Source organism: Rana temporaria, chromosome 5, assembly GCF_905171775.1.
Source record: "Rana temporaria chromosome 5, aRanTem1.1, whole genome shotgun sequence".
In the NCBI taxonomy this organism is placed as follows: Eukaryota; Metazoa; Chordata; class Amphibia; order Anura; family Ranidae; genus Rana; species Rana temporaria.
Window position 1 is genome coordinate 113,502,597 of NC_053493.1, and position 22,914 is coordinate 113,525,510.

General features: G+C 41.3%; 1 protein-coding gene across 3 annotated transcripts in view; it reads right to left on the bottom strand.

Annotated features, from left to right (window-relative positions):
- Positions 1 to 22,914, bottom strand: part of NEK10 (NIMA related kinase 10) — a 326,603-nt gene that overhangs the window by 210,342 nt on the left and 93,347 nt on the right. For all 3 annotated transcript variants that reach the window (XM_040353019.1, XM_040353018.1, XM_040353020.1), the window contains exons 20-22: positions 21,953 to 21,998; positions 20,563 to 20,684; positions 10,723 to 10,825 (exon numbers count right to left, since the gene is read on the bottom strand). In XM_040353019.1, coding sequence (XP_040208953.1) covers positions 10,723 to 10,825; positions 20,563 to 20,684; positions 21,953 to 21,998 — 271 coding nt within the window. The remainder of the gene's footprint in view (positions 1 to 10,722; positions 10,826 to 20,562; positions 20,685 to 21,952; positions 21,999 to 22,914) is intronic.

The following is a 22,914-nucleotide window of genomic DNA, read 5'->3' on the forward strand; positions in this document are numbered from 1 at the left end:
GGAATAAAAGAGGTGAATGTGTAGGGATCTTTACAAACTAAGTTTACAAACATTAAGTTCATTCAGATTAATAGGAGTAGGCTAGAAATAATGAATATATGGTTTTACATTTTGACCCTATATATGCTTTAAAGGAGAAATGTGGGAATCAAAAAATAAACATACTCATCTCTATCACTATGATGCTACAGCTGTCCTCACCTGCTGTAAGCCTGAGAAATGAGTGATCACATGACTGCTGATCACCAGTTCTTGGTCCACCCTAATCTAAGCAGAGAGCGGTGACTGTCAGTCACCGCTCTCGGCTCTGCCCTCCAATGCTCTCTAGAGGCTGGGGTGGGGAGGGCAGGGCAGGAGCAGCTGGCTCAGACTCTCATCGGCTTGTCGGGATCCTTCCAGAGCATGGAGGGGCTCTGTGGCATCTCTCAACAGTGGGCTCAAAAGTAAGTGCACTCCTGTAACCCAAAAGAGAGGTATGACCATAAAAAGTATTGGACATACTTCTCTTTAATTAATATTACTAGGGGATGGCACATAATATAAGACAGGGTATGACATAGACATGGTTGAAAAAAACTTGGAAAGCCCTTTTAACAAATAAATATGTTGTTTCCTATACTCAAGGCTAAACATAAGGGCCCAGATTAGGACTTACAACGGCGCAAATGGTGTTGCGCCGTCGTAACGCCTTTGAGAATCTGTGCCAAGATATTTTGTACAACACATGGAAAAAATTATGGAAAAAACATGGAAAAAACATTGCTAAAGACAATGGCCCAGATTCAGGTAGATTGGCGTATTTATGCGGCGGCGTAACGTATCCGATTTACGTTACGCCGCCACAAGTTTTTCATGCAAGTGCTTTATTCACAAAGCACTTGCCTGTAAAGTTGCGGCGGCGTAGCGTAAATCACCCGGCGGAATTCAAATTTGGCGGGTAGGGGGCGTGTATCATTTAAATGAAGCGCGTCCCCGTGCCGAACGAACTGCGCATACGCCGTCCGTAAAATATCCCAGTGTGCATTGCTCCAAATGATGTCGCAAGGACGTCATTGGTTTCGACGTGAACGTAAATGACGTCCAGCCCCATTCACGGACGACTTACGCAAACGACGTAACTTTTTAAAATTTCGACGTGGGACTGACGGCCATACTTAACATTGTTGCGCCACACTTATGCTATCATATAGCAGGGGCAACACTACGCCGGGAAAAGCCTAACGTAAACGTCGTAACTTTACTGTGTCGGCCGCGCGTACGTTCGGGAATTCGCGTATCTAGCTAATTTGCATACTCGACGTGGAAATCGACGGAAGCGCCACCTAGCGGGCAAAAAAAAATTGCAGTTATGATGTGACGGCGTAAGAGACTTACACCGGTCGGATCTAATGGATATCTATGCGTAGCTGATTCTAAGAATCAAGCGCATAGATACGACGGGCAAGATTAGGACTTACGACGGCGTACATGGCGCTGCGCCGTCGTAAGTCCTTTGAGAATCTGGGCCAATGCTACTAATTACTTAATGTCTATTAAGTAGAAAATTCACATCACATACAGTAGGTTTCATTACTCAAGCAAATGTGAATTAGTATAGTAATAGAGCTGAATTTTTTAGCTTTATACTGTTATGTAATGCTACCACATATTTCTCTCATATTTTGGTTCAAGCCAATGCATATTAATACAACACTCAAACTAAGTACTGTAAATAACTGGAAAAACTGTACTAAAGCATATCAAACCCAGCTGGAAAGTACATAGCTCACTAACAGCATGGTTACTTCTTATTTGTGAAAAATGATTGGGTGAGAAGAAGTCCATGCTTCTCAAACCACAATAAACTGCTAATGATGCAACAGAAGAACAACAGTGCCACATAGTGGAAAGACAAGAGAATGGCAGCACTGAAAAAGTATTATGTACAATTTGTAATACAAAAAAGTGTTCACGTATAATACTTTACTACAGCAGTGTTTTTTATTGCCAGATGTTTCAACATATTGCAGGCCACAGTCCAATGGTTTAGCTCCCACATGTCCCTGAAAGCAGCGACACTAAACAATATCTTTATTCTCCAAAAATAATACATATACATCTAATGCTTAATAACCCTGTCATATTTGTTTTTTCATGAGATTATTTTACTGTGTTTTTCTGCCTCCTTGTCACACCCTCCCAAACCTCTTTTTTCCCCAATGGGCATTAGTTGCGTTCATGGTCCGGCGCGGTGACGTACAACACGTACAATGGCACTATAAAGGGGAAGTTCCATTCAAATGGCGCCACCCTTTGGGCTGATTATGCAAATTTCCCTTCTCATAACTTGCTTCTGATCATGCGTGTTTTTTTCCCCGTCGTTAAAGCGTACACAGGACCGTTTTTCACGACGAGAAAAACGACGACGTGAAAAATGCTCTGGAGCCTACACACGATTTTAACGACCAATTAAAAAATAAAAATGTTTCATCATGAAAAACGGTCGTGTGTACGCAGCATAAAGCAGCTGCAGATTCATTCCAGAATATATTTGTAACCAATTTACTATTATCACTTGGATATTAAAAGAACTTGAGGTCAAGAGGATGGTATTACTTATAAGACCGCGCAATTGTCTGTTAAAACGACGCAGTGCCGAATTGTAAAAACCCCTTGGGTCATTTAGCAGCATATTGGTCCAGTCCTTAAGTGGTTAAGATACTATTTTGTCATGCAATCAATGTATACTATATACGGAACACAGTTCTAGAACAATCCTTTCAGCTAATATAGTTAATGACTTCTAAACCGGCTTTTATACCCACCTCAATACTGGCCCTATTCTGGCACTTCTCTCCTACATGTACAAATCATCATTCTTTTGCTAGAAAATTATGCAGAACCCCCAAACATTTATATATGTTTTTTTTAGCAGACACCCTAGGGAATAAAACGACGGTCATTGCAACATTTTAGCTTGCACGGTATTTGTGCAATAATTTTTCAAACGCCTTTTTTTTAAAAAAAAAATGGTTTCATAAATGAAAAAATAACAAAACAGTAAAGTTAGCCCGATTTTTTTGTAAAATATGAAAGATTATGTTACACCAAGTAGATAGATACCTAACATGTCACGCTTTAAAATTGCGCACACTCACGGAATGGCGTCAAACTTCGGTACTTAAAAATCTCCATAGGCGACGCTTTGAAAATTTTTACAGGTTACCAGTTTAGATTTACATAGGAGTTCTAGTGCGAGAATTGTTGCTGGCACTCTAACGCATGCGGCGATACCTCATATATGTGGTTTGACTGGCGTTTACATATGTGGGCAGGACTTACGTGTGCGTTTGCTTCCGGGGACAGGGTCGTTTTAATTTTTTTATTATTATTTTTTTATTTTACTTATCTATTTATTTTTTTACACTTTATTTTAATTTTTTTTAACACGTTTATTCCTATTACAAGGAATGTAAACATCCCTTGTAATAGGAAATGTGTGTGACAGGTCCTCCTTATGGCTGGAAAGCATGAGATCGTGAAAAAATTTCACCGATCTCATGATTAGTATTGCTTACTAGCCGGAATCGCGGCTTTGTTTACTTCCGGGTACCCGGTCGTGACGTCATCACATCGCGCTCGGGCCTCCGATGGTCATAGAGAAGCACCGGATGGCGGCGGGAGGGGGGGGTGTCCCCTCCCGCCGCCTATAAGAACGATCAAGCGGTGGAACCGCCGCTATGATCATTCTTATGGTCCACAGAATCGCTGCCACTAAAGAATGATATCTGAATGATGCCTCTAGCTGCAGGCATCATTCAGATATCACTGCACAAAGATCAGGACGTCATATGACGTCCACCCAGGATGGGAGATTCCCTCTGTGAACGTCAAATGACTATGGGCCAATATTGAAGTGGTTAAGTATCATGAATTAAATTATTATTTTCATAGTATGGTCTTGGTAGATACACTGGGGGAGATTTACTAAAACTGGAAAGTGCAAAATCTGGTATAGCTGTGCATGTTAGCCAAACAGCTTCTAAGTTGATCTTTGTCAATTAAGCTTTGACTATAAAACCTGGAAGCTGATTGGTTTCTATGCAGAGCTACACCAGATTTTGTATGCTCCAGTTTCAGTAAATAACCCTGCTGTTTTTTATGTTTTTCTAAATAACAAATATTTTATACCTACCTACTATGTGCACAGGGCAGCCTGGATTCTCCTCTTCTCGGGTCCCACTTCTGTGCTCCTGGCCCCTCCCTCCTGTTGAGTGCCCCCACAGCAAGCAACTTGCTATGGGGGCACCCAAGCTGAGCTGCAGCTCCCTGTGTCCATTCAGACATGGACCTACAGCTCGGCCCGCCCCTCTCTCTCCTGATTGGCTAACTGGCTTTGATTGACAGCCGCAGCAGCCAATGGCGTCACTGCTGTGTCTCAGCCAATTAAAAAGAGAGTCCCTGATGGCTAAGACACTCGTGGACATCGTTGGAGAGCGATGGGGCTCAGGTAAGTATTATGGGGGCTGAGGGGGGCTGCTACATACAGAAGGTTTTTTATCTTAATGCATAGAATGCATTAAGATTAAAAAAACATCTACCTTTTACAACTTATTTATGCATCATGCTATGTGCTAGAGCACAACTCTAGGTGGAGATATCAAGGATGTTTATTTATATGCATACAGCCTCAGCTGTAAATCATGTACCTTTTAAAATTAGTGTTCAATAAATGTAATTCATTGTGGAATAGATATAAGCCCCATTCTACATATTAATTTTCTGTGTCTGAACAGTGGAAGTGCACATGGTGTAAATTGATTACCTTTGGGCAATAAGAAGTCCTTGATTTTTACTAGCCGATGAAGAGATATGACAGCATTAAACAATGCATCTAGTATAAAAACAATTCATATTGTAATAACAAATAATACTTCAGGGCTTTAAATCACTGTATGCAAGTGTGGTCTAGCTTTATATCTATTGCACACAATGACACAATTTTTATAAGAAATGTATATTAATTTTGAACATTTATTTTCACCTGGTGATCCAGCTAGTAGTAACACACGTCCTAGGGTATTTCCAATCCACTGGAGGATCAACCAAAACTTTTAGACAGGAGCATTGTCAGTCTGGGGAGAGGGTTGTGTTAGATGGACTAGCACAGAGATATGCAATTAGCGGACCTCCAGCTGTTGCAGAACTACAATTCCCATGAGGCATAGCAAGACTCTGACAGCCACAAGCATGACACCCAGAGGCAGAGGCATGATGGGACTTGTAGTTTTGCAACAGCTGGAGGTCCGCTAATTGCATATTCCTGGGTGCCACTAGCAGATTTAGATGGACCTAGCTAAAAAAATAAATTCTAACTCCTGCTAACACTTTTTAAGAAATTACAGAATTTTTATTTTTATTTTGGGATAATGGGAAATAAATAAAAGCTGAATATTTAAAATTTCGAAATTCGAAAGTAAAAAATTCGAAATTCGAAAATTCGAAATTTCGAAAATGAAAAACTTGAAAATTGAAAATTTCGAAATTCGAAAGTTAAAAATTTCGAAAATTTGAAATTCGAAAATTAAAAATTCATTTGTCAGTGTTAAATGGTTAGTCTCAACCCTATAACTGTCATTTTTGCTGAACTGCAGCTTAAAAATAACAGCCACAATGTCAGCCAGGTACCCGTGATCGGCAGTGACAGAGCAGGGACATTGATCTCTGTAAACACAGAGATCCAAGTCCTGTCAGGGAGAGAGGAGACCGATGGTGTGTCCCTTGTACATAAGTACACAGATCAGTCACCTCCCTCAGTCAGTCCCCTCCCCCACAGTAAGAATCACTCCCAGGGTACACATTTAACCCCTTCTTCGCCCCCTAGTGTTAACCCCTTCCCTGACAGTCACATTTATACAGTAATCTGTGCATATTTATAGCACTGTTGGCTGTATAAATGTGAATGGTCCCAAAAACGTGAAAAGTGTCCGATGTATCCACCATAATATCGCAGTCCTGACAAAAAATCACAGACCACCGCCATTACTAGTAAAAAAAAAATATGTAGAAGAATACGTATCGGCCTAAACTGAGAAAAAAATGTTTTAAAAAAAAAATGGTATATCAATTATAGCAAAAAAGTAAAAAATATTGTGTTTTTTTTTTTTTAATTGTCACTCTTTTTTTGTTTATAGCGCAAAAAATAAAAACTGCAGAGATGGTCAAATACCACCAAAAGAAAGCTCTATTTGTGGGAAAAAAAGGATGTCAAATTTGTTTGGGAGCCAGGTCGCACGACCGCGCAATTTTCATTTAAAGTGTGACAGTGCCGAAAGCTGAAATTTTGCCTGGGCAGGAAGGGGGTATATGTGCCCAGTAAGCAAGTGGTTAAGCTGCAATAAAATACTTTTTGGGTTTTGGGGTTTAATACAGCTTAGCTACATTTTTGTCCGATGAATAAAAAGTAGTGCTTATGAAAATTCCACGTTATCCTGTTTCCTCCTGTTTTATAAAGTCTGCCTTTTACAGAGCTTAATAGCATAAGCTGAAATGTACATACACAAGTGAATGAGTCAGAGTGACTTCTCCCTTATAAGACGGCTCCACCTGAGGCATGTGAAAGGAATTTATTTCTTCTACTTTTTTTTAAGCTAGACCATAGTGCTCAGGGAATCATATATTAAATATGTATTTGTAAAACAAAGATCATATTTACAGTACAAAAAAGACTTTAAGAAACCCACCCTCAGATATGTTAGCAGCCATTATTGAAGAGCACGCATGCTCTTTTTCAAGCATGCAATTAAATAGTATTATAATCAGTAAACTATGACTATTCAGAAATATCTCCCTTTCTGATTTTGCTCCCAAAACTTACATCTATAACTCTTACTCAGCTGTATATAACCCTATGTATACTTTGGCCCAGATTCACAAAGCACTTACGCCGATCTATAACAAGTTTCGCCGATGTAAGTGCAAATGTGCGCCGTCGTATCTGTGCGCCAGACCCACAAACAGATATGCGCCTAAAACCAGGCTACACCCCGCCGACGTAGCTTGCTTACGCCGGCGCAGGGTGGGCGCACATTTAGGCTGGGTGCATGGTGCCGCTCCCATTGATTAGCCATTCAAACATGCAAATTAGGGAAATATGGCGATTCACAAACGTACGTGCGCCCGACGCAGGCTACGCGAGGTGCGCGTAAGTTGTACGTCCGGCGTAAAGTTATTCCCCATAAAGGAGGTGCAACCCAGAAGCAGACATGCAAAGGTCTGCACCAGGGAACACAAGCCGGCGTATTTTACGTTGGACGTGTGTCTGGCTGGGCATAGGTTATGTTCACGCCGTACGCAGTGATCCGGCGTAGTTTAGGCAGTTGTTCCCAAGTGGTTGTGAGCAGGGGGATGCGTCCACGTCACAGCGCATGCGCAGTTCGTGATACGTATCTGTCTGGCGCTCGGCCCATCATTTGCATGGGGTCACGCCTCATTTGCATGGGTCACGCCCACTTCCACCTACGCCGGCGTACGCCTTCGAAACCCACGCCACGCTGGCGCAGCGTTAGGAGCACTGGCTTGCTGAATTCCATGCTTGCCTCTCTGCGCTGCGTTGGCGTAGCGTACAGTGGTTACTCTACGGCGGCGTAATGTGAATCTGGGCCTTTGAGTTTAATAGTCTTGTAAATGCATAACATTAATCAAAATGAGTCAGAATAATTAATTACAATTTGTTTTTTAACCCAGAAAAAAACAATATGGTATAATTATAATTGTAGCTCATATTTAGCTTATATTTAGCCGTCTATTTTTTGTGACAGGTTTTCTTTAGTCTGTGAATCAATATGCATTCTGCCATTTTCCAGGGACCATATAACATTTTCCTATACAATGATATGCAAATCTGTCAATCTGCAGAACGATTCTAAAAATCTAAAACCTGCAGGCTGAGCACTCATGTGCATCAGAGCAACGCAAGAGAATTCAGGGATCAACAATCAAATAGCATTTATTAAAGTGCCTAAAATAAGAAATGTCTGTTTTACTCCACAACAAACAATTAGATTCAAGACTGTACTGGACAATTACAACTGCAGAATGAAATTTTGGATCAACTTAGTTCTTATGAGATGATATAGCTAGCCCTTATTTTAAATGTAATTAAACCCTCTAGGATCAAATGTTACAGCATCCACACATTTCACCCTGCTCCCAGACATCCATTAGACACACTTCTTACTCAATGAACAGTCTCTTGCTTGTTTTTGTTGTTTTTATTAGGGGATTGAACTTGGTTGGGGAAAAGGGACATGGGATGCCCATAGGATGAATATTGCTTGGCAGAATAAAAGTAGCTGCGTCACACTTCTTATGCCCCTTACATACGATCGGAATTTTCGATGGAAAAAGTCAGACAGACTTTTTCCATCAGAAATTCTGACCATGTGTATGCCCCATCAGAAATTCCGATGAATTCCATCGGAGTTTACATAAAGAACATGTTTTCTTTTCCTCCGATGGAATTCTGTCGGAATTCCGATGTGAATTTTGTCAGACAAAAGTTCCAATCGTGTGTACTGGGCATAAGTAGAACAAAAGATGGTTGACTCTAAACTTGACAGCGCTTTCTTGAGCACACTTCCCCCAGCACACTACTTAGGAGCACTTACTTCACTCTCCAACTTTAGTCTCCCGTCACACCATGACTAGGCCTCACTCTGAATAAGTCCCAGTGTCTTTACTTGATAGTAGGGTGACCATGTGTCCCGGATTGCCCGGGACAGTCCCGCATTTTGCAGGTCTGTCCCGGGTACCTTCATTCCAGGACAATACAGTGTCCCGGAATGAAGCTGCCCCAGCCACCCCCCAAGCCAAACTAACGCCCCCAAAAAAGGCCGCCACATCACCACTTTACTCACTGACAGTACTTGTCCTGGCCGGGAATGCCTGGAGGAGCACATTCCCGCCCCCTGCTTGTGATTGGAGAAATCATAAATCCCACCTCTTGTGTCCAATCACTGTGCTGTGATTCGTTACAGCACAAGCTGATTTTTGGGAAGAGATGGTGTCCCTGAATGGTAGTTTGGAAATGTGGTCACCCTACTTGATAGTCCTTTGCAGGCCAGGGTCTGCAGTACCCCTTTGTGGTAGCAACCGATTTACTTGAGAAGAATAAATGTACTTGATGGACTACTGCTCCCAGCAAGTCCGATTTGCAAATCCTGCCCGCCCTCCTGGCTGTAGCGACTTGACACAAAACTCCCACAGTCTCCCACTCTGGCTCTACATCCAGCTCCCCACAAACAAACATGTTATACTTACCTGCTCTGTGCAAGAGTTTTGCACAGAGCAGCACCGGTCCTCTTCTTCTGGGGTGCCCCGGTGGCGCTCCTGGCACCTCCTCTTCATTGGTGAGCTGTTGTGTTCTGACAGGGGACAGCCCCCCAGCCAAAACACTCCAATCAGCGTTCTCTACCATTGGCTGAAAGCGCTAATCCAGAGTCGGTCAGCTGCTGGTTTTCCAGCATGCATGTCCAACGGAATATGTCCGACATACACACGGGCAGATGACGGCAATGTTTTTATGAACCGGCCGATGTCTCCCGACATTCAGGCTCATGTCTACCCCGCTTTATACATTACATAGCATGCATGCGTTTGAAATATCACTTAGCATGCGTTAAAGGTTATAGGTACACTTTAATTTACAAAATATTTTTTTCTTCAAAGGATTGATGGGCCAGATTCACAGAAGAAATACGCCGGAGTATCTACTGATACTCCGGCGTATTTTCAAATTTTCCGCGTTGTATCTTTAGTTTGAATCCTCAAACGAAGATACGACGGCTTCTGGGTTCGATCCAACAGGCGTACGGCTTCGTACGCCTTCGGATCGTAGGTGTAATACTTTGGCGCCCGCTGGGTGGAGTTTGCGTCGTTTTCCGCGTCGGGTATGCTAATTAGCTGTTTACGGCGATTCACAAAGGTACGTGGGGCCGTCGCATTCTCTTACGTCGTCGGTAGTCGGCTTTTCCCGTCGTATAGTTAAAGCTGCTATTTCTTGGCCTATCATTAGACTTGCCATGTTAAAGTATGGCCGTCGTTCCCGCGTCGAATTAAAATGTATTTTTTTTTTTTGCGTAAGTCGTCCGTGAATAGGAAAGGACGTAACTCACGTCGACGTTTAAAAAATCACGTCAGTGCGACGTCATTTCGCGCAAAAAAACGGCGGGAAATTTCAAAACGGAGCATGTGCAGTCGGTTCGGTGCCTAATTTAAATGATCCACGCCCCATTTGAATTAGGTGGGCTTGCGCCGGAGGGATTTACGCTACGCCGCCGCAACTTTGCAGGCAAGTGCTTTGTGAATCAAGCACTTGGCCGTAAAACTTGCGGCAGTGTAACGTAAATGCTATACGTTACGCCGCCGCAAATGTACATGAATCTGGCCCGATGTGTTTAAAACACATCTTAATATTGTGTTTGCTGCATTTTTAGTTTAATTATATTAAGAGCTATAACTAGTAAGTGAGATAAGGAAGTGAGATAATTATATTGATTTCATTTTGCATGACTTGTGAACCTAGGTGTTCCCCTGCTGTAATTTCTGTTTGCATTTTTTTAACTGTATAGAACAATGCACCCAGATATAATAAATTCCATCCATGTAGACAGCTGATATGCTGTTACTAGGCTGGCCAATAAACAATACAATATATTTATATTTTGCTGCATGGATACTTACTGACAGTTACTTTATCTCTTTCCCCCAGCATGATGTTGTTTGGTGATAAGTCTCTATGTACAATCCATTTTTCTTTGTGTAAATATCGCAGTGCTAAACATAACTGGAATCAAGAAGAAAGTTATATTTAGAATGATATTCCCTTTAAAAGTTTCTGATATGTGTATTTGCTCAATATACACAAAAATAGAAAAACCCCATTGCTACAGTCTATGGAAGTGTAATTAAAGTATCACTGAACGATATCCTTACTCTCCAGAAATGATCCATACACATCCACTACTTAAATTTGAAGTCCGGTCAAAACCTAACTAAGCTTATGTTATCAGATGATGGCAGCTGCAATGACATGTCATGTTTTCCATTTACCAATTTCAGTTTGACACCTACAAGGCAAAGTCGGGGACAGCATGCCTTTCCTGAGAGAAGGATCTTGGCCGGGAGTTATCAGATAATGAATAGATAACAATAATGCTTTGGTGCATAAAGGACAATGTACACACGATCGGATATCTGATGGAATCTAATCCGATGGATTTTTTCGGATATCCGATGAAGCTGGCTTTCATCAGTCTTGCCTACGCACCATCGGTCAAAAATCCGACCGTGTCAGAACGCGGTGACGTACACCACGTACGACGGCACTATAAAGGGGAAGGTCAAATCCAACTGTGCCACCCTTTGGGCTGCTTTTGCTGATTTCGTTTTACCGCGTGTTAGTAAAAGTTTGGTGATTCGCGATTTTCAGTCTCCGTGCTTTTCAGTCTGTTACAGCATGACGAATGTGCTATCTCCATTACAAACGATAGTTTTACCAGAACGAGTGCTCCCGTCTCCTAATTCAGTCTGAGCATGCGTGGATTTTTAACCGATGGACTTACCCACAGACGATCGTTTTTTTCTATAGTTTTTTTTGCAAAAAACAAGAAAAAATCTGCGCTATCAGTGTGATGAGCAGCCACAAACAATCTAGTGAAACAAGAAAGTGTGAAAATATACAAAAAACAATTAAGTGGCGCTGAAAATGATGATATTAAACGTGTTATAGCAAATGTGAATCAACAACACATTACAATGTGAACAAATGAAAAGTCCATATATGGTGAATCAAAGGAGCAGTGAGTCACTGAAAAATACACTGCTGGTAAATGATCTCCTATGCTGGACGATTCTATACACCACGGTGAAATGAAATGCTTGAATCTGTGCAAAATTAACCACCACCAGGAGGGGAGGCTTACCGGAAGTATTGAACCCTAATAAGCATACGCTTAGAGGGTCAATATAGACTATATGTAAGTTGGTGGAACCACATCAATCGGATCTGGATATACCGATAAGGCGATGGCTTGATAACATCACTTTAAACCAGAGAAGGGGGAGTGACAGCGTCTTGATGGTAACTCCCAAGGGGTCAGATCATATCCAAGGTACATAAAAGAAAACGAGGTCGCATAGTGTGATACCGTAAAATTGATGAAATTTATTAACGGTTAAAAACACTTACAGTTTCGATGAAAACAAAGGGCATCAATAGAAAGTTGTGCATGGCAGCAGCAGAGTCCCGACGCGTTTCGCAATAGTTTGCATCATCTGGGGTAAACTCTGCTGTTGCTACCATGCTTAAATATAAGATATGACCCCATCAAACCATTTCCTGGGCGTGCACCCAATCCGAGATCACTTCCGGGTTGATTTGTCATGTGATGTAACATATATATGGGGATAGTGTAAAAACAAAATTAAAAGGCTAAAAAGCCAGTATGTTTGTATATTACAATGATAAAAAAATTTGAAAAGTGAGAAAACTTTTACAAACCTCAATCCTGGACACAAATAGGTTTAATAGTAAGAGTCCATGATGATCACGTGATGTGTCATGTGAGAGATTGACCTTTCATACTGGCCAATAGATTAAAAACATGTAAGGTCACATGTGTAGTGGCTCCACGTAAGGATCAAAAAATAATTGGCATAAAAAGGTATTGACATCAAAAGGATTAGTGGGGGCTGGAGGACGCAAATCTGCCAAACCAGACATGACTGCAACTGTCATGAAAAAGATAAAACCCCCAATATGCCTTGTACGGCGCCTACAGAATATGCTGTCTCCATGGGAGGTTATGTGTGCGCTGTATGTGGAGGCGCTGGGCGGAGCGGGACGTCAGAGTCGTGACTAGCGTCACCTGACCTCTCACGCTGCGCTCCACGATGCGCTCCACAAGGTAAGACCGCGCTGACGACATGTAACAGCGTGAATGCGCCGTGTCTGATACTGACAGTGGGCGGAACGGGACGTCAAAGTGACGATTCACGTCACATGGCACCCTGCGCTGCGCTCCACCTTGCCTTCCAATAAACGGAATGCAGCTGCACGCACGCCCAACTCACGTCTCAAAGCAAAGTGCACACCAGCTGACAACAGACGCGACCCGCTGTGCAGTGCGAAATGCAAGACAATGGTCCCAGTGTAAAAGAGATCTTATATCTAACAAGAATTAAAAACACAACTGAGTGGGACAAATCCTTAATAATGGGTATATAAATTATAATAAAAATTAACAAACTCAGATTGATCCGGGAAAATTTTTAAAACTTATGCCTGTTAAATATAGCTAAATCAGCAGGCATATAAAGATAAAAATATTTTTGTATATTTATGTATGTAATGATCTCCTGTCCACAAATTAAAGGGTATAGAAGATATAATGATATAAATCCTGGAAATGATCTCTGATTGAGCGGACTTCCAAATACATAAATATCTTTATACAAATAAATGATGTTCTTGCATGTATTATTCCCCACACATATGTAATGTATTGCTACATATATTCAATGAATTAAAAACAGAAAGAAAAGAATATATTGGTACATAAATTAGGCTGTAAATCTCAAGATGAGCCAAAAGACATATATTATATAATAATATCTAACACAAACCTAGGACTTATTAATAAATTAGTTAATGTCCCATTCTACATTGAGCCCTGACGGTGTGTGTGTGCCAAGTTCATAAATCCAAAAAGTCTCCAATTGTGATACCCCACGAGTTTTGGGGGCACCCCTCCATGGGGGGACAAACTGATCTATTACAAGAAACTGGGTACCGATTGGATTTCTGGCATGGTGTGCTTTGTAGTGTCTGGGTACTGTGTGGTGGGTGTCCCCAGCTAAAATGAGAGCTATATGCTCTGCCACTCTTACAGAAAACTTGCGAATGGTGCGGCCAACATATTGTTGGCCGCAAGGGCAAGTAATGAGATACACTACATATTGAGTAGCACATGTACAGAACCGTTTGATCGGGTACACTTTCCCTGTAGTCGAAGAACGAAATTCCAGACTCTTAGTTCTTCCAGAAATGTTATATTGACATACTGTACATCTTTTGCATGGATGGTAACCAGTAAGCTGATGGAAAAAAGTCGGACGTGTAGGGGGGTTAATAATATTGGGAGCAATCTTGCTCTGGAGTGTCGGTGTTCCCCTAAATATTACTTTAGCCCTTTCGGGCAAAACTGTCCCTAAAACACGGTAGTTTTTTAGAATGTTCCAATGTTTGGATACAATAGACTTAATCTGTTTATGTTGGGTTGAAAATTACGTAAGTAGAGACCATTTGAAATTGTCATCTTTCTCTCGTTTGGGTTTATATTCCAATAGAGAGCTCCTGTCAGTCTCCAAAACAGTCTGAAAGTCAGATTCAACTGATGTAGGGTTGTATCCTTTATCGATAAACCTTTTCTTAAGAACATCTGCTTGTATGCAAAAGGTATCTGTATTGGAACAGTTCCTGCGTAGCCTAAGAAATTGACTCCTAGGGATGGAATTAAGCCATGAGGGATGATGGCAGCTGTCCGTTGGTATGTAATATTTAGGGGAACACCGACACTCCAGAGCAACAAATGGATGGAGTACAGCGCTCAGGGTGTTTGCACACAACAATCAACTAAAGGGTTAAAAATTAATAAAAATAATAAAAATAAAATTGATTGAAAGAATCGATTGGTTTAAGATAAAAATCACAAAAACACATTGGGGATATGCAGTATGATAGTTCTTATTCAAAAATCCATGATAGGTTCAGTCCCAGCAAAAATGCCTAAAAAGGCTGTGGTAGATGAAAATGAAAATGAGGAACTGATGTGGTTGAAGGCAGTAGTTCAGGGCTGCTATCCGGGAGCGAAGCCAGCTCGGTGTATACAAGAGAAAAACAAAAGAAAGAAGCGCCTCTGAGTATACTGCTTTTAATTTAAAACATAAAAATATATCCAGCACTTACATCAAAGTAGTATGGTGCAGTCGTGGAAGCTGGCGTGCATCTATGGCAGACAGTCCGCAAAGCGTGAGAGATGGGCAGCCGGAGAGAGCCACACTTGAAAAAGGAGCGCGCTGGTCTTTTCCGTGCGCAGGCTCTGAAACGCGTTGTGGTCCCCCTCAGCCTCCGTCCGACCTGACGTCACGCAACAGCTGATGATTCCATTGCCCAGCAGCGGCATAACAACTAGGACTTAGCCGTCTCTCTCCCCGGCTCTCTCCGGCTGCCCATCTCTCACGCTTTGCGGACTGTCTGCCATAGATGCACGCCAGCTTCCACGACTGCACCATACTACTTTGATGTAAGTGCTGGATATATTTTTATGTTTTAAATTAAAAGCAGTATACTCAGAGGCGCTTCTTTCTTTTGTTTTTCTCTTGGACACTCCAGAGCAAGATTGCTCCCAATATTATTAACCCCCCTACACGTCCGACTTTTTTCCATCAGCTTACTGGTTACCATCCATGCAAAAGATGTACAGTATGTCAATATAATATTTCTGGAAGAACTAAGAGTCTGGAATTTCGTTCTTCGACTACAGGGAAAGTGTACCCGATCAAACGGTCCTGTACATGTGCTACTCAATATGTAGTGTATCTCATTACTTGCCCTTGCGGCCAACAATATGTTGGCCGCACCATTCGCAAATTTTCTGTAAGAGTGGCAGAGCATATAGCTCTCATTTTAGCTGGGGACACCCACCACACAGTACCCAGACACTACAAAGCACACCATGCCAGAAATCCAATCGGTACCCAGTTTCTTGTAATAGATCAGTTTGTCCCCCCATGGAGGGGTGCCCCCAAAACTCGTGGGGTATCACAATTGGAGACTTTTTGGATTTATGAACTTGGCACACACACACCGTCAGGGCTCAATGTAGAATGGGACATTAACTAATTTATTAATAAGTCCTAGGTTTGTGTTAGATATTATTATATAATATATGTCTTTTGGCTCATCTTGAGATTTACAGCCTAATTTATGTACCAATATATTCTTTTCTTTCTGTTTTTAATTCATTGAATATATGTAGCAATACATTACATATGTGTGGGGAATAATACATGCAAGAACATCATTTATTTGTATAAAGATATTTATGTATTTGGAAGTCCGCTCAATCAGAGATCATTTCCAGGATTTATATCATTATATCTTCTATACCCTTTAATTTGTGGACAGGAGATCATTACATACATAAATATACAAAAATATTTTTATCTTTATATGCCTGCTGATTTAGCTATATTTAACAGGCATAAGTTTTAAAAATTTTCCCGGATCAATCTGAGTTTGTTAATTTTTATTATAATTTATATACCCATTATTAAGGATTTGTCCCACTCAGTTGTGTTTTTAATTCTTGTTAGATATAAGATCTCTTTTACACTGGGGCCATTGTCTTGCATTTCGCACTGCACAGCGGGTCGCGTCTGTTGTCAGCTGGTGTGCACTTTGCTTTGAGACGTGAGTTGGGCGTGCGTGCAGCTGCATTCCGTTTATTGGAAGGCAAGGTGGAGCGCAGCGCAGGGTGCCATGTGACGTGAATCGTCACTTTGACGTCCCGTTCCGCCCACTGTCAGTATCAGACACGGCGCATTCACGCTGTTACATGTCGTCAGCGCGGTCTTACCTTGTGGAGCGCATCGTGGAGCGCAGCGTGAGAGGTCAGGTGACGCTAGTCATGACTCTGACGTCCCGCTCCGCCCAGCGCCTCCACATACAGCGCACACATAACCTCCCATGGAGACAGCATATTCTGTAGGCGCCGTACAAGGCATATTGGGGGTTTTATCTTTTTCATGACAGTTGCAGTCATGTCTGGTTTGGCAGATTTGCGTCCTCCAGCCCCCACTAATCCTTTTGATGTCAATACCTTTTTATGCCAATTATTTTTTGATCCTTACGTGGAGCCACTACACATGTAATCTATTGGCCAGTATGAAAGGTCAATCTCTCACATGACACATCACGTGATCATCATGGACTCTTACTATTAAACCTATTTGTGTCCAGGATTGAGGTTTGTAAAAGTTTTCTCACTTTTCAAATTTTTTTATCATTGTAATATACAAACATACTGGCTTTTTAGCCTTTTAATTTTGTTTTTACACTATCCCCATATATATGTTACATCACATGACAAATCAACCCGGAAGTGATCTCGGATTGGGTGCACGCCCAGGAAATGGTTTGATGGGGTCATATCTTATATTTAAGCATGGTAGCAACAGCAGAGTTTACCCCAGATGATGCAAACTATTGCGAAACGCGTCGGGACTCTGCTGCTGCCATGCACAACTTTCTATTGATGCCCTTTGTTTTCATCGAAACTGTAAGTGTTTTTAACCGTTAATAAATTTCATCAATTTTACGGTATCACACTATGCGACCTCGTTTTCTTTTATGTACCTTGGATATGATCTGACCCCTTGGGAGTTACCATCAAGACGCTGTCACTCCCCCTTCTCTGGTTTAAAGTGATGTTATCAAGCCATCGCCTTATCGGTATATCCAGATCCGATTGATGTGGTTCCACCAACTTACATATAGTCTATATTGACCCTCTAAGCGTATGCTTATTAGGGTTCAATACTTCCGGTAAGCCTCCCCTCCTGGTGGTGGTTAATTTTGCACAGATTCAAGCATTTCATTTCACCGTGGTGTATAGAATCGTCCAGCATAGGAGATCATTTACCAGCAGTGTATTTTTCAGTGACTCACTGCTCCTTTGATTCACCATATATGGACTTTTCATTTGTTCACATTGTAATGTGTTGTTGATTCACATTTGCTATAACACGTTTAATATCATCATTTTCAGCGCCACTTAATTGTTTTTTGTATAGTTTTTTTTGAAAAATTTAAAACAGGTTCTATTTGTTTTCACCGATGGATAAAAAACCGATGGGGAACACACACGATCGGTTCGTCCGATGAAAACGGTCCATCGGTCCGTTTTCATCAGACAAACCAATCGTGTGTACAGGGCATTAATGTTTTGATCCAAGAAAATGGATACAAACTTAAGTCACGTTGGTACATGTTATATAAAATATCTCACAGGATTTCAAATCGCTATTGGTGTTGTGAGCAGGAAGAAGGCTCACTGCTTCACATTTGGCAGTCCTGCTTGGAGATTTTGCGGTTTTGGCAAGGAGTGCATGCAACGGTGGTGGAGGTCTCCCTACTACCAGTAGAATTCTCCTTGACTCAATCCTTCTTCACCTCCCATCTATAACTAAACACGAAAACTTGAGCATGCTGGACACATTTTCAGACAACACTTACCTACTGGTTTTTGCTCAGGGATGAGAGGACCTTCCCTACTTTCAGGATCCACTCTAGAACCAAAGATAGGGTCACAGCTGTCCTGTATTTCCCATATTATTTTGATTCTTTGTTCATTAGGGCTGCAGCAAATGAACACCCTTGTTTGTCATGGTTAAACTATAATAGGAAGCATTTGAGCCCCTAACAGTGTGTGAGGCACTATGCCCAATTGCTTTTTTAGTCTTATAACTGTTCCCTGCAGACCCCCCTTGGATTCTAGACTCAAACTGTACATATGGCCTAAAAATCTAACTTTGTTGAGAAATAAACCCCAGCCCCAGACATTAACCCTACCCACTGTCATTCAACTGTCAAATGCTAGAAATTTTATTTGGCTTTAGCACTCTTGGCATTTACCAGTTGAATGATGGTTTGAGGCTTAGTTTAGGAGTGGGCTGGGTTTAATCTTGGCATGACCAAGAGTCAAGGTTCCCTGTAAAGCTTAGGTCTAGGATTTTTTTTTTTTAAATATGTATCTCTGTGCTGTAAAGAAGTGGCCGCTTGAACAGATAAGTAAAATATCTAACTCTAAAACAATTGTAAAAAAATTGTGTAGAGCCAAACAATTACACACATGACCATCAGTGATAAAAAGCGAAAAGAATAAAGTGCAAAAAAAGTCCTTTCAGCAGAACCATGAAAGCTTATAGAAGGATGAAAGATGTGAAAGCAAATCCAGTGTATTAGTGTACAATAACATCAACTGGTATATCTTAAAGTGATGAAAAGCAATCCAATGAAGTGCTCTGAGATCAGCCAAAACACCCCAGTGAAATAAACACTCACCAGAGAGGATGGCTGCTGTTACAGAAGCAAACACGCATTCAGTAAGTATCGGTCATCCAGTAAGATGGGCTGTCTAGCGACACTCCTCAACAGGATAAGGCGTAGATAAATAAATTGGCAGGAGACAGATAAAATCCTCATAGTGTAGTAGCTTTATTTCAGTTTCATCCACATTAGAAACAAGAATGTAACAAACAATCCTTACATTCAGTGCTGCTGCCGACCCAGAATCGGACAGTGGCGTGACGTCAGCACTAGAATCTCCTCTCCGACGCATTTCCTCCAATAGGGCGTTATCAAGGGATCCTCTAGTGTCAGACATTGGACATATTTATGTAGCTTCACAAATCTGCTCCACTCACAGTGATCAATTAACATAAAATGGGAACCGGAAGTGTTCCGTCTGCCATTTTACCTGTGATTCAGAGCCGGAAGTAGTTATACCGCCATTGAATCGTAGATCTATGGAGCAGGAAATGGCCTGGACACCATTTTAACAGAGACATGGCCGTCTCTGGTTCAATATAGGACAGAAACCATCCCAGAGGACTAGGATAGCGGTGTCTCCTGTCATATCAAACAATCTAGTTCCTGCCGGAAAGAGGTAAATAAATAATTGGAAAAGGAACCAAAAAATATTATCACAGCAATATTAATATGCCGACCGGAGAGCAGTATGGATCCGCCACTCATAAATACATAAAAGTATAAAAATACATGTCTATGTAAAACATAAAGCTTATTACACTCTTAGCCTTATCCTGTTGAGGAGCGTCGCTGGACAGCCTATATTACTGGATGATCTATACTTACTAAATGAGTGTTTGCTGCTGTAATGGCAGCCATCCTTTCTGGTGAGTGTTCATTTCACTGGGGTCGGATTATTCTAATCCTCTGGGATGGTGTCAGTCCTATATTGAACCAGACACAACCGTGTCTCCATAAAAATGGCATCCGGACCGTTTCATGCTCCATAGCTGTACGATATAATGGCTGTATAACTAATTCCGGCTCTGAATCACAGGAAGAATGGCAGACGGAACACTTCTGGTTCCCATCACTGCTCTCTCTCTCCTCACTGGCTCAGAGGCAGTAGCAGGAGCCATTGGCTGCTGCTGTCAATCACAACCAGTTGGGAGGAAGCAGGGGGAGAGATGCACTGTTTATTTCAATGGACACACAGAGCGCGGCTTAGGAGCATGTCTGCATGAGTGCCCTCGTTGCAAGCCAATTGGGGGAGGAGCTAAGAGCACCTGAAGAGGACCCAAGAAGAGGAGGATTGGTGCTGCTCTGTGCAAAACCAAAGCCGGTAAGTATAACATGTTTGTTACTTAAGAAAAAATGACCTTTATAAACACTTTAAGCTACTATCATAGCCATGACCAATTTCTGCTTACCTGTAAAAATATGTGCCAGAGTCGTTCTTCTGTAAACTGCTGCTTTTTCTCCTTAAGTGACTTGAAATGTTCACCAAGAGATGCCCCTTCAATAAGCTCCATAACAATGTACACCTTATCATCTATGGCACAGAAAGCACATTTGGAGTTATATTACTTTACACAAGTTTCATTCAGGTGATGGACCACCAAACTGAATTCAACAGAAAAATGTTAAATATCTCCCTATTCTATTTATGCAGAGTGTCAAAGAAAATGAATTGAACAGCTTGGGAGATTTGGAGGTATATATCTCTCAAGGAAAGATTTGTAGTTCACAATCTGTTATACATTCAACTTATCTGAACTCTTGCTGAGTTGGAATTGGAGAAGGACATTGAAGACAGGATGATTCCACTCATGTTTAAGTTATGACATGTTTAACAACACTTTGGAATAGTGATGTAAAAGAGAACTAGGGATGAGCTCCCGGTTCAGTCCAAACACAAATTCAGACTGAACTTTTCTTGTTGGGGCATTCTCCTGAACACTTTTAGCCTTTTTTGGTATGAGCCAGACTTTCTTTTTTTTTGTCCTTACAATGTCCTTATCAACTAGTGACATCACATGACCCCATTAATTTACTGAAATTCTCATCATTGTCCAAATATGGTCATTTTCATTTCTGGTCAATGTCACCTCCCTTTTGTTTATACTCCACTGGAGCTTTCATTCATGGGTGAGCAGTCATCGGGAGAGTATTGTGTCGGCAGTTGTTTTATTTTTTATTTTGGTGGGTTGGTGGGTGCTGTTCACCCCTTACCAATTCACATGAGGGGAGGTATATGGGAGGTCCCTATTGTTAAAGGGGGTCTACAGATAAGCTCCCTTCCTACAAATCAAATCCCCACAACCACTGTGCCGGAGGGGGGTGGGGGGCGGGTGCACTCAGGCTGCTTGCTTAGGTAAGGATATGCTTTGGATTTTTGGTAGGGGGGTTTCTTGATATTTATGTGGGGTACCTGCTTAAAATTTATACCAAAATCAAAAATGACAGTGACCATACTTTAGAATGGCCTGTATACCATATCAATGATAGTTCATGATAGTTCCAATTTTATTATCAAAGATAACTGTTGCTGCATAGCAATGTTTTTCATAACTGTGACTACAATATGTTCCCAGCCAATCACCAACAAAATTATGAAAAATGCTGAAGGCATATCAAATGTGGATAAATTGAGAAAATCTACAAGTTCTATAATGTTATCCAAAACCATATTACAATATTAAATATAACATCTCAAATGGTGAAGAAAAACAGACAATTTTAAGAGTGAGTTTATAGGGAATATAAAGCCAGTATTAGCAATTGTATGCTATACTTAAGAAATAGTACAACTTTACTCACTTTCTAGAAAGGTTCGATAGTATCGCACAATGTTTGGGTGGCAAAGCTGTAAAATGGTATAAATTGGGAAGTCTTTGTCAGTTACTGAAAGCAACCATATATAAAACAATAAACAGTTAACATAATTACACTCAGGATGCATTGTGAGGTATTTATCAAAACTGGAGCAACCAGAATCGGGGAACCAATCAACTTCTACCTTTCATTTTCAAAGATTAACTGAACAAGCTGAATATAGAAGCTGATTGGTTGCCATGCTCAGCTGCTCCAGATTCTGTCTGCTTCAGTTTTGATAAATGTCCCCATGACATTTAAAGAAAAAGAAAAATAGTCAGTATTACACTTTGTTTAAATATGTAATGTATACTTGTGGCTGTGGCTGTGCTCTGATACTTGTGGATGTGGCTGTGCTCTGATCTCCATCCAATTCCTGCGATCTTAGCATGCAATTTACATGCTTTTTACAAACACAAATGATATCGAATAAAACACAGATCATTTACATTCCACTGAGATAAACTGGACTTTCACATGTGTGCCTTTATGTACTTGTTTGCCTGGACAATAAAATACAGCACATGCTCACCCTGACAATGGTAACATAGACACAGACCCGAGATGTTTTTTTTGGGCGAAACATGTAGGATGCAGCCTGAGTGATATTGGTAAATCACCCGTATTTTAAACATATAGGGCTAGATTCACATAGATCAGCGGATCTTTAGATTCGCATGATCTATGTGATTTAAGATCCGCTGCCGCAAGTTTGAGAGGCAAGTGGGTAATTCACAAACCACTTACCTCCAAACTTGCGTCGGCGGATTGTAAAACCCCCGGCAGAATTCAAATTCAGCGGCTAGGGGGAGTGTACTATTTAAATCAGGCGCGTCCCCGCGCCGATTTAAATGAGTATGCGCCGCCCGTGAAATTTCCCGGCGTGCATTGCTCCCACTGACGTCGCT